We start from the raw sequence: 18,129 nt of genomic DNA on the forward strand, positions 1-18,129 counted from the left end.
ATGTCAAAGGGACCACTGCATTTTCTAAATTCAGAGTTCTATACTGTGCTAGGCTATAATTTTGCCATCATTTTGGAGTTGCATACAGGATGAATTTCTACTAAATGCAGAGTGTGCATGGGTATTTTTGTGTATGCACAAATACACAATACTGTGTATTTTCTGTTTGATGGAAAGAGAACTCTATAGCACATGCGATTACTAAAAGTGAGATGCACCTTATTTTTGCAGAAGGCAAGTATGAAATGGGAGGGGTGTAGCCTGCACACTGGGAAAAATGAAAATAAGGACTGTGTTGGTTATATTTGGAGCCATAAAGTTGTCTTTCTTGATTGTTAACAATCACTTCTTTTCATATAAAAGTTAGCTGTTTAAATCTCCAGATATGTTAGCATTTAATAAATTTATTTGCATATTCAAATACTTGTTTGGAATCACTGTAGTTAGTTATTTGTCAATGAAAACTGAGGTTTCATTGCGCATCATGAGAGCCTGCACTCAAACACTCGGGATATGTGCATATCCAACATGACACGTGTGCAACTTGCCCAAAGTGTCCATATCCTAGGAATGGCAGCTAAAGCGAGCAGTCCAATAGAGTACCTGTGAGCACACCAAGCGCTGTGTTGTCCTTGAATCTCAGCTGTCAACCTCAAACATCTGCTCACTGTTCGCAAGTAGAAGATACCTACATCCCCTCACCCTTCTGTCCCGGCTTTTATTATTTTTTTTTTATCAATCTATGCAGAGAAAAGGTTGCTTTCGCCCTGTTCCCTGCTGCCAGGTTACCCCAGGCGGCTCTTTCCTGTCCGAGGTTTGTCATGCTGGCGTCCCATGGAGGGTTTTTCATGATTACTTGTTATGGGCCCATCGGCCTCTGCCCTTCCAGCTGCCCAGCATGTGGGTGCCGCCGAGCCTCTGCCCCGGACGGCTTGGAGAAATGCTTTTCTCGCCGAGGTCGCGTTCACAGACAGCACCTCACGAAGTGCCTTTTCTGGCCGGGTGGAGGAGGGTGTCACACGCGGGGGCCGCGGCAGAGCTGTAGCCGGGGAAGGCGGCAGGAGGGCCGGGCCGGGCCGGGGAGGCTGCGGCGCTGCGGGCGGGCCGGGCCCCGGCGCCGCGCCGCTCCCATGGCAACGCTGCCACCGCGGCGGAGCCGCCATGGCCGAGCTGGCCGCGACCGAGCCCCCCGGCCCACGGGCGGCCTTCGGCCCCTCTCGCAACGGCGGCGAGAGGCGCACGAACGCCCCGGACGCTGCCCAGGTGAGCTCCCCCGCGGGCAGGGGCACCCCCGGCCCCGGTGCTGCCCCGAGCCGAGCCCTGCCCTGCCCTGCCCTGCCCTCTTTCTCGGGCTGAGAACAAACGCCGGTGTGTGCTCCGCACACCGCCTGGATTTACCCGTCCCTGGGTAAATTAATGTTGGTTTAACGCTGCTATTTCACATTTTAAACGCCTCAAGAGCAAAACTGAAAAAAAAAGAAAAAGTATAAAAGTGTTGTTTTTTTTCAGGAGACACAGTTGAGGTCAATGGATTTGAATCACGTCATCGCACTGCTCAAAGACTCGGGCTCAGTAAGTAACCCTGGTTCCTCGCTGTCTCTTACACAGGTGGTAATGGGGTTTAGGCAAGTGTTTTGTACAGTTACTTTAGCACCCACGCTGAATAAACTCAGATGGGTTTGTTATACCCAACACAGGTGGCTGGAGCTACAGAGCACAAAGATGAGTGTTTCTTCTGGTATTTGAATGCTTCTAAAGATGGTCATTTTTACTAAAAAAAAAAGTGTCGATATTAAGAAAGAATACACTGAGAAAGAGAAGATCACACAGGAACTTAAAGACAAAATCATGAGCATTCAAAAACTAGACATGCAGAATTTCTAGCATATTTTAGAATTTTAGAGTACTGAAACCTATAGCTGGGAAATAGATGTACCTACAACCTTATTGAAAGTGTGCCATGAATTTATGTAATTGCCCAAGTTAACTGCTAACAGTTCTCCAGGGAGATGATTTTAAATGGAGGTGAAATATACAAAGGTCAATGTTGAAGAATAAATACAACTACCTGCGCACACAGGAGAATCATCATCTCATGGGCTTTCACGGATGATTTTTAGTCTCCACAAGATGATTTGGCAGATTACATTCACTAAGCCATCAAATAATTTTGATCCAAAATATGGATAATTTATGCTCTTAAACAAGGAACGGATTAAACCTAGCACATTTTAAATTAATGCCCCACAGATAAGTAGTTATATCTTCCCCTCTTCCCCTTTTTTAATACAGAGCTGATATAATAAACTTACTGACTGAAGAAAAAAGTGCTGGATGATATTGTTTACTACTTCTGTAGATATGTAGATATGATAAAATACCTATAGGATTCTGGGCATGTAGACTCCTGAAACAACTTCCTGGCCTGCCTCAAGTTGCAGGTGCTCAGGAGAGCTGAAATGAACTCTGCACATCACTGACACAGCCTGACATATCCTCTCTTCAGTTGTTTTCAGATTTGAATTTGAAGGCTCTTTCCTAGTGGTGCAGAGCACTCTAAGCCACTTAGATCTACATGCTTGCACATTTATGTTGTGTGTGACATAGGTTTGTTTTTCTTAGCTGCTTTACAAAGAATCACAAAGAATTTAAGTGAAAGAGTCGACACGCTTGAACAGGAGTTTTTGAAAGCCTCTTCAGTTACAAGAGAGCAGACTTCATACTGAGAAATGAGGCTTCATCATGGAGTTAATCCTGCTTCAAAGCGCTTTGAGAATTTTGTTGTGTTGTGAAAACTTTTAAATCTGGTTTCCACTTTCATTTAAACTTAAAAAGGGGATAAACAATAATTTAAGGTTCTAAGGCAAACTGTAATTAAAACCTGCTTTTCATTCTTTTACTTAAGAAAGATTTGGAAAAAGAGCAGCTGAAAACTCTCAAGAAGGTTGTCAAGCATTTTGAAAATGGACTTGTATCCTTTTTGCCACTCTAGAATTCTAAAGTCATGGTGTTTTATGTATGGTAATAGTCTGACTTTTCAGTAAAGTGTTTGATGCTGTACTGTGCTTCCCCATGGAGAGTAGGGATGATGGTATACATTCTCATCACTGGCCTCTTTGTGTGCACACAGCCAAGGTTTGTAGGCTGGCAAGATTCTTGGATATTAGATTCATTTGTCACAAAATTCAGTAGTGGGTTCTCACCTGTACAGTGGCTGAAAGTGTCCAGAATGGAACTGGTGTACTTTAAACTCAGAATAGAAAAGCATAATAATTGCCACTACTTAAGAAACAGCAGATAAAGTAGCAAGATAAAATAGACCTCCAGTAAGGAGACATTTTAAAGAAAAATTAAGTCAAACTAATTTATCTGTACAGTACAAACTGAAAGGTTCCAATAATGGTAAAAGCACTAAGGAGGGTGTTGGCATGTGGAAAAATGTTACTAATTTCATACAATTCAGATAATTGCTCAGTGATTTAAGACATCACATTACAACTGAGTTGTGTACTTCAAGACAGTTTCTGTGAGTCAGTGGATTGGTAGTAACTTCTTGGTCTCAGTTTTCTGTTCAGCTTTGATTTTGTGCCTCTACCCTAAATTAAATAATCTCCATATTTACTTGGGTCCAGATTTTCAAATTTCAGTTAGTCACTTGGGACTAGAGGAGAAAACAATTTAAATACCACAAGACTGTCTCAGAATTTAGATGGCTAAATCTGACATGTTGTAAAAACTTTTCATCCTCCATTTTTAGAAATTTAGTGCTGAGCTTCCAGTGAGTTCAGCTGAGAAGACACCTAAATCAGATTTGCAAAAGTTGTACTTATATGAAAGTAAGGGTGCTTCACGTACTTCTTTTAAACACCAAACTTTGTAAACATTAGTCTTATTTTTTCTTGGTTGTGTCTTTGAAGTGTGATGAGCACCGTTTTCAGCTTTTTCTGCTGATTCGTAGTGGTACAGATGATCTGATTTCCTTAATTTCATGTTAAAAGCCCCTTAAGGATGTAATACAAATTACTGCAATTCTTAACCTGTGTGCAGAAAAAATGAGAGAACAAGAAGCTTTCACTGAGCCTTTATGTGAACTTATTAAATTGTTTGGGTAAGTACCTCAGCCCCTCTTTTAGAGATTTAAATACTGCTTATTGACAGGTTTATACATTTTCTAAGGCGACTAACATATCCATACAGCATTTATCTACAAAGCACCTGTAACTGCAAAGTATCCATTGGATCATCCTTCCTTTTAATCAACTGTCTTTGACTTGTGTCCAGTTTCTGGTGACATGAATGAGGAACCTATTTTAACAGTTCAGTATCTGCAGTTGCATGTTACATAATTCAAAACTGTGTTGTACTTGGCCCCAGCTTGCTTGGCAGCAAGGTTCCCCAAGGTCTCTTACTGCTTAAGTCAGTGTGGGACTGTTGGCCTCGAAGGATTCAGCAGCTAAGTGGTACTGAGGTGTGTTTTGCTGTTTCAGACAAGCTCTTAAGTGAGTTTAAAAACTTAGGGTGACAAAGACACTCTTAATACCTGATGATTACAAAATTGACAAGCCTTACAAGCATTACAAAATGACAAGCCTTATTACAGGAGAGAATGAACGTCAACAGGATTTAGGATTTATATTTACTTTAAAAAACTTATCGCATGAACTTTTGGGCATCTTTGTTGTCATACTGTATTTTAAGTAACCTGTAGAATAGAATTTAGGTGTTATCCACACTTGTCAGTAGTTTTCTCCTCCTCAGTAATTCAGTAAAGTTATTTATGGTATGCTTGTAGCTACAGTTACTCCTAAATTTATTTTCATTTCAGGGGAATAGGGAAGAAAAAAAAAATAACAAATCACCAGAGAGAAAACTAGTGGCATAGTAAAACAGATATTCAGGTGGATTTTTACATAGCTTCCTCTCAGCTGTTAGGTTTAATAAACACAGAACTTCTCAGCTGAATCTTTTAGTTCCCTAAGCACCCTGAGATGTACTGCTTTTCTTTGCTGCCACACAGTGGGGAATGAGGAGCTACATCATGGAGTTTAATTTTCTTTGGTGTTTGCTAGAAGCATGACAGAACTGAGAATGAGTGTATAAAGTCGATAAAATGTAGCTGTGTGACTTTTCCTCTTTTAGAGCAGTTCAGCACTAATTGTGGTTTCTGCAATGAATATATTTTAGAAAATTGCACCCTAGGGTTTTTCTTTAATTTCTGTACTATGGAAATTCCACCACAATTCCCTACTACTTCATATGACAGAGAAGCCTTTAACAAGATGTAGGGGCTGGGTTTTTTGGGGGTTTTTTTAGGATTCCATTTCAGATACATTAATTTCTCCAGTAAAATATTCCACTCTTATATAACTGCTTCTGTTTACGTGTCTTTTTCCCACTTTCCCCCCGCCCGCCCAATGTCTTGTTTCTCCCTCTCCTGCTTCCCCCAGCATTTCTTCTGTTGTTTATTCTTTCCTTTCTTTTCCTCTGGCAGTATTTACAGAGGTAAACCTACTGGAAAGCTGCTTCCACAGTATGTGCTGCAGAGCCCTTAGCATAATATTGTAATGTTTACTGTTAGACTGTTCTTAGCCCTTACATGTTTATGTCATATCTGAGTATTTTGAATACATTATGGAGTATTTATTAATATCCTGCTTTTAAAAACAAATTTGTTGTTGTGCTATTTGGAGTCAGTTTATTTGGTTTACTTTTATCCATTTCCAGAGTTCTTGCCCAGAGATATGATCCCTTTTTTCCACCTCTGCACATGTCTGTCCATAGCCTAGCTCTGTAATGGCCTGGTAGTGTCTAGGTTCTAGGATTTAGTCTTCCAAATGACATTTGTTCATTCAGCATGTCTTGTTGCATCATATTTGAATTATGAAAATATTATCTATGAACATGTACCACGAATTGCCAACATGTAATTGCAGATTATGAAGCTTTCAGTGTAAAATCAGCATTGCAAAGAGTGCATTCATCCTAGAAAATGTGTCCTTATCAGAAAAAATTAGGAAGTTTCCATCAAGGAAGAAGAGAAGATTTACTGAACTTTTCTGGTGACTTGATTAAAATATAGTTGTAATGTTTTTAAATTTAATTTTGCAGGTTACCATTTCAAAAAAAGAAATCATCTGATGAAGTTAACTATTCCGTTGAAGTTTCACAATCCATTGCACAACTGGGTGAGTGTAACCTGATATGCCACAATAAAATTATTATTATGCCACAATAAAATCAACAATATTATTAGCACGATTTTAATTTATTGTTACTCCTTAGTAAATGTAGGTAATTTCTTTAAATTATTCATTCAATCCTCTGTGTTTTTCATATTGGAAACAATGTTTACTTTGCTCTGCAGCTAACCTGAAGATTGGCTAGCAGAATTACCTATTTGCCAATGTCAAAAGTTACATGAGAAAACATTATCAGTGCAGATGAAGAAGTAAACATGTATCTAGCCTGTTTAATTTCATTTTGACCTGAGAAATGGGGGTATCACTGTAAACACTGAAACCTGGGATGCCAGGAACATGTATCCTTCCTGCTTCTGTGCTCCCTTTATTTCATATCATATCTGCTTAGAAGAGTTTCTAATGACGTGGTAGTGATCGCAACAGCTGAGTGTAGTAGCTTAGTAGCCTTCCTCAGAATTCCACAACTTCTGGAATAACATCCAGTGCCTTATGAGTGTCTGTAGGCATAAAGCAGAGAAGGTAACTTTTTGGTTAAACTTATGCTACTTCTCTAAGATGTCTTTGTCCTCTCCAGTGTGGGGAGTCTCTGCCTCTTGAATATTTTATAATGAAACTTTGCATGAAATTACAGATTTGTAGGTAATACTAAGTGGTGTAAAAAGAAGAATACTGTGTTAAGAATACTTTCTTTAAAAATTATAAAGTCTGTTAATTACATTTATTTGTCTTTCTGACAGGTTACTTGATGCTAGTGCCAAGCTCTCAAGTTAAAATACAAATCTGTAAGAGCATTGTTAGCTTTTATAATATGGAGCTACCAGGAAAACTACTTTCAGGTAAAGCAGGGTATTTTTATTTTTTGATGATCCCAACTACTTTGAAATGCCTCTTTTAATTACCTATCGAATAATTTTTCTTTATAGCTATGGTTACTGTATTTAATATATTAAATATATAACATTGGCAAATGGATAATTAACATGTTTTTATAGAGGTGCATATTCTAAATCTGAAATAAGTTCATCAATGTTCATCAATTATTACACTTAAGAAAATTAGCATTAAATAGCATCCAGAAAATGTGAAGTGATATCAGATCTCTGAAATATGGGTAATGGAGGGGAAAAAAGCAGTTAGGATCAGAATTATAAGAAAGGAAATGTAGTTTTCAGGTTTTTATATGTAGCCTGGAAAGAAGCAGCTCTGCTTTCTCTTGTATAATGATAGATCTGAACTCATTTAAATTTGATTGAGTTCGTATTATACAGACACATATGAGCATAGGTTTGAATAAATGGTGTGACGTATCTCTGCAGAAAGAGGCTATGCATGAACTCGGGCATGACCAGAATCCACTATTATATAGTTCCTTTGACTCTTATGATGGGGCCAGAGACTGTTGTCAGGTGAAGTCAGTCATGGATCACTCCCAGAGGGGCACAGCATCGCATGCTCTGAGACTGCACCACTGCCTTTGTAGGCAGGAGCCTCAAGTGAATATTGCCGTAGTGTGGCTCGAGAGTGCAGGTCAAGGAGCATGCCTGATGCCAGTGTGCTCCTCTGCTGTGTTCCTGCGGTGGGGCACTAATCCTGTGCCCTTTTACAAGTTTTCATTTATTTTAGGAGGCCTAAAGAAGCTGCTGCTACTACAACCCTTTCAAAATTCTAGAAATAGGAGAGCATCCAAATCTGGTTTTACCTTACAAACAAGACTCAAATCCTGCAAGTAGCTGTGTTTGCATTTAGTTCTGTATCTGTAAATAATTCCATCAAGATAAATGAATGTTATTGAGCAATTTTGGTTTTTTTCTTCTGATTTAGAAAATAGGATACGTTATCTTGAAGTGAAGAATGTGTTTCAGTCTGATTTTTTTAGTCAAATATTTCATTTCTAACCATATATGTAAACCTTGCCAAAGTCTGACCCTGCAGAGTTCTCTTATCTGTAAAGTAATATCAATTTGGAGCCTGTCAGAGTGTGTGCTTAGTTAAACTTCATTTCACTATGTGCATTATCTGTATTTATCAATCTTGTACTTTATGAAATTTGATAAATATATATATAGTGTGTATGTATACACATATATATACTTAAGCTGCTTAAGATAAACTTTGCTGTCATGAGTTATCATAATATAAACATAAATATAAATTTATTTTCTCAATGCTTCACCTTCCCCATAATTCCTTAATGGAATAAAGATTTGCATATGCATGGACAAAAGTAAAAACAGGGACACATTAGAAAGTCAAGCTTGTAAATCATAGTGTGGATTCACCTATTTTGTCATGTGATGATAGAACACAAGAATTCTCTAGTCAAAAGGCTACCGAAGAGAACTAGGTTACTGATGACTGAAGAAAGTTTTTCACTTCTATAGCCCTGCTTTTGCTTTCATTGTCTAAATTCTAAGAAGCAAGAAATTTGTTTCTATAGCATTAAAGTCTGTTTGAGGGTGATTCAGTTGGATGTTTTATAGGCACTATTCAGATATAAGAAAAGCAGCTCTTGTGTATTGGATTGTTTTTCTTAACTGCTTGAAATATGATACTTGATTTTCAATCCTTTATTTAAAAAGTATGAACATTTTATGAAGTAATCAAAATTCTCAGTATTTACTGCATTTTAACTAAAGCTATTGTATGTGCAGGTTACCAGCCGACAAATCCAAACTATAAAATCCAGATGGCTGAAATAGGAGGATTAGCAGAAATTCTTGTTTTGTCACTAGCATTAGTTGAAAATCAACTTACTGAGAAGTTGTGGGTACTTAAAGCTCTCCAGCATCTTTCCACCTCTGGTTAGTACAAACTGTTCTTTCAATAATCTCATTATCATTGATCTTAGATCATTTGTTCTCTGAACATGCCTGAAACAATTACTGACCAATAGAGCATTAATTACTCTGATTTACATAATTTCAGGAATAAGTTGTGGACAAATGGTGAGGGCCCAAGCAGCCAGCAGGCTTTGTTTGTGTCTAAACGGTGCTGATCCCTCGGGACAGCTGTTGTTCCGTTCCTCAGATATCCTATGGAACCTGCTAGAAAAAGCCTCAAAAGAAGAAGTTGTTGATCAGCTCAGAAGCTTGGAATGTGTACAGTAAGTACAGGGACCATTTTTTTGAATTAATTTTGTAATTTCAGAGACATCTGCAGCATTCTGTTGTGTAGCATTTTGTTTGAAATTAACAGAGAAATGAAAATGGGTCTCTGATTACATCCTCATTAAGTTTTCAGTATTAACATAGTAGTTGCTGTTACAGGGCAAGAACAAGGTGCTCTGCTGCATAGTGTAGGAGGAATAGCTCTATCTATTGCTTTGTACAATAGAAGAGTTAATTGCAGCATTTTGAAGCTTCCACATTAGGCTTAACAGGCCAGAACTCCTGCACTGTTGAAGTGCTGATCGTACAAAATTACAAGGAATTTCTTTGCCATGATATACAAGGTTTATTTTTAGATCCTCTGCTGGAGTAAATAACAGGTTCTTCCTTAGTGAGTTAGACTGTTTTAACTATTTGAGATTAGACTGTTCCTTCTCAATAATCATTCAGCAATGTCCAGTTCCACATTTGAGTAAATACTGTGTCTTTGTATTAATTAATTATAGCACAAACAATGGAAGATGTAATTTTTAATACATGCGTCTTGCATCTACGAATGAATGGGATGTCTAGTGGTACCCAAAAGAATCCACTTCATAATAAAGTTTTAACTTATTTCTCTTGTAGTTAAACCCTAAGGCTTTGAAAAGTATGATGCTGAATGAGGATTCATATATGTAGAACTGTCCAACATTAGAATGTCAAAGGAAAAGATAAAATGCATTTCATTTTCTTTTAAGTGCTTTGAAAGATGTATTTGTAGACCTCATGTGTGGCTTCCGGCACTGCGATCATCAGCTACGGAATGACCTCTTGGTGATTGCCACATTACTAGCTGAAGAACCTGCAGTACCTATGATTGTAAGTATTTAGAGTAGTATTCCAGAGACTAATAACTTCTCCTTTGCTTTTATAAGCTCGGTATTCTTCCCCATTGGGGTTCTAATATTTTTTTCTCCTGTGTCTCCAGTGCTTTTTTCTTTCCTGGATTTGCTGAGCAAGAAAACATTTTTTCTTTCTGTAGTTGTCTTTACCTCAGAGATTTAAAATCTGTAGGTAATTAGCCCAGAATACTAGCATCAACCTTATTTAATACTTAGAAAATCACATTAACATTATCTATGTGCAAAATTTAATGTTAATTCTTGTATTCTTATATGGATTCTTGAAAGCGCCATTCTCCTAAAAAAAGTTTTGCACTAAATCTCATTTTTTGTTTGAAGATGTAGGCTATATTCAGATGACCCAAATTCAATGTGTGCCTCATAACTGGGAAGAAGAAGGGTGTGCAAAAATCAGCTCAGGAGCTCTAAGTAAGATTCTGAGAAAATAATTAGGTCCAGTTAATAAGAGGCACATAAATTCTTTTAAAGACTATGTCACATAATGCACTACCATGACCTAACTGAAATGTAGATGACTCATTCTTTTGTAATATTCCAGAATTTTTATGAGAAACCTGCAGAGAAATTAACTTTATATAGAGGTTAATGTTGCTTTAGTGTCTTGTTTTACACTTGAGATGAGCTTCAAATGAAGTTGTGATGTACATACTGAATAATTAAGCAATCAGATCCCTGTGGATTAATTGGCTCAGGAATATATCACTTTCCTCTTGAAGAGAAGTTTACCAGTTGGCTGTATTACTACATGAAGATTACAGACTTTCATTCAAGCTTTTCATTTAACACCAACTAATATGAAATATCTGTTATACTATTGAAGCAACATATTGGATATCTAAAAAATTCAAATCGTTTATCTGGCTATAGAAACAGGGCATTTTATTCCTACAAAATAAGTAAACCAGATAGGTATTTTTAATTTCTTATACTAAAAAGAAGAAAAATTGTTTCTATGCAAAGAAAATATTAAAACAATTTAATTTAGGTTCTTTACCCTCAGCCTGCCTAGAAGGGTATACAAGGTATAAATATCAGGTAGAAAAAACATTAACATTACCATTTAATTCTGCCTTATAGATAATACTATAGCAATTTGCTTCAGAATGTTCCCTTTTCTTCTTAATATACTATCCAAGCAACTTCAGAAATGTCAGTCTTGTATTTTATATAGTTCACAAATCATCACAGGAGTCTGAGGCTTTGAAAAGGAGAAGTTTTCTCATCACAAGCAAACTGTAAAATTTATGTAAAGTTCATAAGGATATTATTATCTTTCTCTTAGGAAAAACCTGTTTGCTAATTGCTTACCTCAGGAACAACACTCCTTTGCCTCTAATGTGCTGCATAGACACCTCCTGGCTTTGGTCCTATCCATAGCTGTATTAGACATTATTGTCCTTCTGTTAGCTCTCTAGGAGCTGTGATTTACAAGATTTTATTTCTGAGCTTTTCATATGTGGTATTGGTAAATTCTTCTTGCCCATACAGGCAGTTTTCATATGTTTACTTGTAAATGCACTGAATTTGAAGTGCGTTGGTATGCACAACTGATGCCACAAAATTATATGTACTGATGACTCTGATGTAAAACGTGACCAAATGCATTTAAAAACCAGCTCTAAAAGCACTGAGAGTATTTTTTGTGTTAGATTATAGTAGTGAATACAAGTGTTTCGGACTTCCCCACAGAAGTTCAGACTTGCACTGAATGAAACATGGGTTTAACTAATTGTACCCTTAGGACTGCAGTTAGTTATTGTTGTATAATGTCCAAAAGGTTGTTCAATTCTTTGATGAAATTCTGTTTATTCTGCCATAGGATACATTAAATTCTGTGTTCTGAAGAAAAAAAGTCAAGCCAAAATTAAATCATAAGTCTTAATTTCACTGCAGTTTAATTAATGTATGTTTTTTTAATGCCTATTAGGAAAGTGGATTTGCAAAGATCTTAATAGTACTTGCAACATGTACTGAAGGTAAGAGATTCCATAGTGCACAATTACACAATTTTTGCTTTTAATTATGATCTTTTTGTAACTTATCTTCCATTTCCATCATAGTTAAACTTCCCAATCCTTTGGTAAAAGGTTTTAAACTTACCTACTCATACGAGGATTTTGAGATGAAGAAGTTACTATTTAATGTAATAGGAATCTTATCTAAAGACCCATCTGCTACACAGGTAAGTTCTAACAGAACAGAAATAATAATTAAAAAAAAAGAAAAAGACAAAAGAATCATGAGAATATTAGTTATCTCTCCATCTACCGTAGTACAGTGCACTGAAATTCTCTGTTCTCCAAATCAAGAATTCATACATAGCTTCAGACTAAGCCCTGCTGTTGGAAAGTAGCATACAATTTCTATTTTAGAAAATTACAGACTTAGACCATGCTAGGGAAATTGCTGACAAGTGACTGCAGAGTATTGTTGAAATACACCTGAAGAACGTAATAAAATTTAGCAAACCGCAATCTCTGGGAAAGATACAGAATATAAAAAGAGTGTGCATGTACTTGTAGTGTTCATGACATATCTTCTCAATTAAAAATTAATTTTGTTATTGTAGGACAGATAAAGTTGACTTATCCTTTAGATTTTTCTTATTTGCATGTGAAACCTGTAAACTCTCTCTCCTTTTCTTTGTCTGGACTCTGCAGCTTCTCAGAGAAAATCATGTGATGCCAGCTTTGCTTTATTATGTAAAACAGAATCGAAAGCCTGGATTTCCTGACTGGTCTGCTTCTCAATATGAAGAATTACAGCTTCATGCAATTGCTGTTTTAGCTTCAGTGGCTCCTGTGTTAGTAGACAAATATTTGTCCTGCCAAGCAAATACTCTTCTCCTTATGTTTCTAGAATGGTGTGCAGGCCAAGGTCAGTGGGTACTCATGGCTTTCACACAGGTCACCTCAAAACAGTTCAACTGAACTTACTTTCTTTGACAGGAAAGGAAAATGTAAAACTCATGATGTCAGAATGATTCTTTTTCATAGGCCATGTAGGAAACAAATGTTTCCAAAAAAAAAAACAACCATCCTTTTTTTTTCTACTGAAGGATAAGCTGGTGCCCCTCTCCCTGTGTACCACTGTATTGATAATTCCTTCAGACAAACTACCTCTGCTGTCTGTGCTTTAAGTGAGCCAGGCCCTTCTTTAGTGGCAAGAAGTACAAGCAGGAATTCCTGCCGTGAGACAGGACACGTTAACTCAGAGTTGTACATAGGGAGACAGGTTCCAGACTACAGCTGGCTTCTGGGCATCAGATAAGAGTGTGTGCTAAGCAAAAATATAACTGAGTGCACTCAGTTTTATTGACCAGATTTCTAAGGTTGGGTATTTTTCATCATAAAATTGGTATGTCTTCCTAGGTTTCCTAAGAAATTTCCAAAGAAATTTTTAATTGGGTTGAATGAAGATCAAAAGATGGATATTAAGTGTCATACTAAACATGAACCTTTTAAAAAATGTATAATAATTTTAAATGTTCACCAAAATGTTACCTTTCTTGTGCATGTAAAAAGTATAGTCCTAAACAAAAAGGCTTATTACTAGATGGTTTTAAAGAATAGTTTCTGACTTCAGCGGGGTTTGGAGGTTTTTTGTTGTTGTTGTGTTTTGGGGTTTTGTTTGTTTTGTTATTATTTTTCCTGAGCACGTTATTCTGAACACGGATTGTCTGCCAAAACCAGTATTGGTTGTGATTGCTCCACAGATCCTTTCTTTGGTCGAGGTAACAGTTTCCATGGAAGAGGTGGTTGTGGCAACAAACTCCCACAAATGCACTACAGCCTCCGAGCTCTGAGATCTGTTGTGGCCCTTTATCATGATGCTGTGAACATTGATTTGTGTGACCAGGGAGCAATTAGCCAGCTACTGGGTAAAACATAATTTGTATTGCTGTTCTTTAATTGGTACATTTCTGTTGACACTAAGAATGTGTTTTTGTGTGCCGTGCTTTTAGTGTGTCCTTCGACTGCTGAAAAACTAAAAAAACCTCTGGCAATTAATCCAAGATGAATCTCATTTGATGTTATTTTTTTTCCATTTCAATACACCTTGAATGAGTTAAGCAAAACAGACAGTTTTAAAAGTCTAGATGTTTAATTTCAGAGAAAAAGCTACCCCTTCTCACTTTATGTTACTTCATTTGGTAGATCTTGTTTTCGTTGTGGCAGTCCCCAGAAACTCCAGCCCATGAGTATTTTTCCACCTAGGTCTATCAAAGTGTTGCTTTCCACAACTCCTCTTTAGCATTGAGTAATAATAACAAGGTACCTTAATATGAGCAATGTGAAGAAAAGAAGCAGAATAAAACTGCTTAATCATTGCTCCTCCAATTTAAGAGCATTTCTTGTTCAGTAACACATACCTACTGTTAAATTTGGTTTAAGTTCCAAAACAAGCTGGTTTAGGTTTTTCTTACAATATCAGAAAGTTTTTAGTACTCTGAAGGAAACAAAACAGGAAAGATCCTTTGGAATTCAAAGAGTATGTTCTAATAAAAAGCCTAGAAATTAAGTATTTTATAGCCTCAGTTCAGCTCCACTGAAAACTCTGGAAACCTACAGCTTTTAGTGTAAGCTAAATTATTACTATACCTTACATATCAGAATCAAGTAGCTTTTACTCTAGAGGAGTTTCCTGTATGAATGCCCTCTTCCACATAGTGGTTCCAAGACTGACTTTCTCAGCAATGGTGGTATTTCATGTCTTTACCACATTTCCACTGTCAGTTCAAACATTTGTGAAGCTGTGGAGTAGAGTGAACCAGCCAGTTTGTTGTCTTTTCTAAGAGTTCCTTAATTCATATCAGTTCCCTGAATTCCTTACGCTGGCACAATATAAGGGGCAGCAAAGAGGCTGAACAAGGGAGAAGTCAGTGCAAGCTGCTGTCATTTACTCTGTCACCAAGAGGAAAGGCCATGAAACAGCAGCATCAGAGTGCTGCACTTCTGGAAGCTATTATTAAAACCAAGGAGATAAAACTGAACTTGATTTAAAAACCCTTTCATATAGATTTGAGTTTTGTAAAAAGCAGCAGATGTAATAGAATTTTGACATGTATATAGGGGTATTCATATATATAAAATGTATTCATTTACAGACATCTTAAAGTATGCAGCAGAGAAGTGTAAAGAAAAAGAAGATACCGTTCTACTGGAAATCCAAGCTGACATATTATTTATTTTGTCTGTTCTCTGTGAAAGCGATGTCCACAGAAAGGTATGTATCTTTCTACCTTATACTGTGCAGAAAATGTCAAAACGTATTATATTTTCTTTTAAGGGACAGTGCTTTTTTGTGTTTTAATTGAAAAGCAGGTGTCAATTGTAGTTCATTGTTAACAAGTCATGTTTCTTGACCCAGCTAAAGTATAAAAACACTCAGAAATCCATTAGCAAGTGTGAACCTATTTGATTGTTAATTTACATTATTTTGAAACTGATATATGAAAGTGTGTTACAAAATTAACTAGCACTTTGGAAAAACTGATTTTTTTCATATGTGTACATCCTGCTCTAACAAGTTTATTACAATATAAATTTATTGTATTACAATATTAATTTATTACAGTATAAATATTTATATTTCCCATTTTTCATTGTATTTTCTTACATTTTTAAATTTAGTAAATATGGCTTAAGAAGCAATGCTTTAATTAACAGGAACTCTTCAGCTGTGAAGGAATTGGTATACTCATCTCATTCTTTAAGATGGATCCAAGGAAGTTATGTAGTGGATTAGGCTACAATTGTCTCCTCCTCAGTGCACTCGACTGCTTATGGTTAGTGAAGTATTTTAGCAGCAGTAACTTGGAAAAATGTCAAGTCTTGTATTTTTTAGGTCTGCAATGCTATGACCTTTCTCTGCACATGTAGGCCTTTCTTCTGTTTATAATGTATAAAATTCTTCATAAAATTTGACTAATTAAATTTGTGCAGAAGAAACGGAATACAGTGCATGTAAGATTTGCTAAATATGGATTCAGTGTAACAACCTCACTCCCCACACAGAATGACCTCCTGACATGCAGAGGTACTCAAGACTTCTAAGAGAGGCATATGGTTAGAGTCTGTGTGGTTAGTGTTAGGGTAAATAACTTTAGAGAAGTAAACAGCAGGCACGAATAGACCAATATTAGCAAAAAACGATGTAAACATAAGAATTGTCTATAAACTGGCTATACTGGGCTAGAAATATTTTAAAGATTGGAGGAAAATAAAAACTTAATTTGTTTTAAGGCAAAGGTTGATAAATACATTAAAAATCAAATATGTTTGCTGGGAACAAATACTGATACAGGAGATCTCTTTAGTTTCTCTGTTAATTACCATAGCAGAGGAAATAAAGCAGTAACAGCAACATGAATGCTGGCTTTATGATCATTTTAATCTGGGAGAAGCAAACTGTTGCCAAAAAAATATTGCTTGACTCACTCCCTTGTTTTTGCTGGCAGAAATACTCACACAACCCTACAATAAATGAGATTAGGGACATACCTGGTTACATTTTAAACTCGTTTACTGAGTTAGCTTTAAACTCGTTTACTGAGATAGTTTCAGTTCAAATACATACTCCAATTCATTGAGAGCCTGCCAAATTTCTCAGGCTGCTTCAAGGAAGGTGTGCCACCTGCAGAAGAAGAAAGTCAAGCAGTCAAGCAAGGTATATTTAGTTATAGGCGTAAATGAAAAGGCACATGAAACATGATTTTTCTACTCCTTGAAGGTGTGAAGCATATTGCATACCAAATGGTATGAAATTCAGCAAAATAAATTAGATGACTGTAGAATGTTGAGAGTCACAAAAGTGTTTCTACATAACAGAAATGTTATTTCTGTTTAAGGTCCTGTGTCATTGGATGTTACATGGCAGAGGACTATTTTATTGATCAACGGGGCGTTTTTCTCCTTCTGGATTTGTTGGCAGTAGGTATCTTTGTAACTGGTTTTGTAGAATGGAAGAGTAGGAAAACAACATGGAACATTGTGTTATTTTTGTTGCAGTATCTCCTAAGACTGGTATAATACAAAAACCCAAACAAACAAACAAAAAAACCCAAGTATATTTATCTCCCTGAGAGAGACCCAGCTATCTGCTCAGAAATTATTGCATCAGTTTTCCCTGTATCTTTTTTCTTTTTTTTAATACATATTTGACAGAGGGAGTTTTTAATTTAACAAAGTTATACTATTTTTGAAAAGAAAAAACAAAATATGCTCTTAGTTTGGATGACATCTCTCTTTAGAAAAGTACTTCAGTTCTTCATATTGAAGTTAGTAAGAGCACTTGATGACTTGAACAGTTTTTATGTTTGAATTTACTTTGTACATGTATCTCATGTGTATAGCTACTTCTTGGATCTTGGACATAGAGCGGGCACAGACATTTCACCTCTTACAAAGTAAAAAAACACCTTCTTTAGGTCATGCATTCCTCATTCACACTGGTTGTGCTGTCAGCCCCTGATGTTCTTGCAGTGCAAGGCTGCAGACCCTCAGAATAACAGAATCATAGAATGGCCTAGGTTGGAAGGGGCCTTAAACATCATCCAGTTCCAACTCCCCTGGCCATGGGCAGGGCCAACTTCTGCTAGAACAGGTTGCTCAAAGCCACATCCAACCTGTCCTATACAGCCTTTAGGGTTGGGACATCCACAGCTTCCCTGGGCAAGCTGTTCCAATGCCTCATCAGCCTCAAAGGAAGGATTTTTTTCCCAATATTTAATCTAAACTGACCCTCTTTCAGTTTGAAGCCCTTGCCTCCTCTCAGCTGCTGCCAAAAGATCTGGCCACAAGACAGAAGGTGTGCTGTGTGGTACTGCTCAGCCTCTGCCTTCAGAGTTCTGTTTCTTACAGCAGTAAACCTTGGTAGCAGTGTATTCTCCAGCATATGATCCTGGAGCCATGTACA

General features: G+C 36.9%; 1 protein-coding gene across 1 annotated transcript in view; it reads left to right on the top strand.

Annotated features, from left to right (window-relative positions):
- Positions 1-1,161: 1,161 nt before the first annotated feature.
- The window catches only part of CFAP69 (cilia and flagella associated protein 69), a 35,342-nt gene continuing 18,374 nt past the window's right edge, over positions 1,162-18,129 (top strand). The window contains exons 1-16 of the mRNA XM_041466199.1: positions 1,162-1,263; positions 1,510-1,572; positions 2,906-2,971; positions 3,999-4,108; positions 6,109-6,185; positions 6,938-7,036; positions 8,852-9,001; positions 9,126-9,303; positions 10,048-10,168; positions 12,140-12,188; positions 12,273-12,394; positions 12,873-13,089; positions 13,928-14,092; positions 15,320-15,438; positions 15,882-16,000; positions 17,063-17,144. Of these exons, the coding sequence (XP_041322133.1) occupies positions 1,162-1,263; positions 1,510-1,572; positions 2,906-2,971; positions 3,999-4,108; positions 6,109-6,185; positions 6,938-7,036; positions 8,852-9,001; positions 9,126-9,303; positions 10,048-10,168; positions 12,140-12,188; positions 12,273-12,394; positions 12,873-13,089; positions 13,928-14,092; positions 15,320-15,438; positions 15,882-16,000; positions 17,063-17,144 (1,839 nt within the window). The remainder of the gene's footprint in view (positions 1,264-1,509; positions 1,573-2,905; positions 2,972-3,998; positions 4,109-6,108; positions 6,186-6,937; positions 7,037-8,851; positions 9,002-9,125; positions 9,304-10,047; positions 10,169-12,139; positions 12,189-12,272; positions 12,395-12,872; positions 13,090-13,927; positions 14,093-15,319; positions 15,439-15,881; positions 16,001-17,062; positions 17,145-18,129) is intronic.

The sequence above is a fragment of the Pyrgilauda ruficollis genome, unplaced genomic scaffold (genome assembly GCF_017590135.1).
Source record: "Pyrgilauda ruficollis isolate IOZ18807 unplaced genomic scaffold, ASM1759013v1 scaffold2, whole genome shotgun sequence".
Classification (NCBI taxonomy): domain Eukaryota; kingdom Metazoa; phylum Chordata; class Aves; order Passeriformes; family Passeridae; genus Pyrgilauda; species Pyrgilauda ruficollis.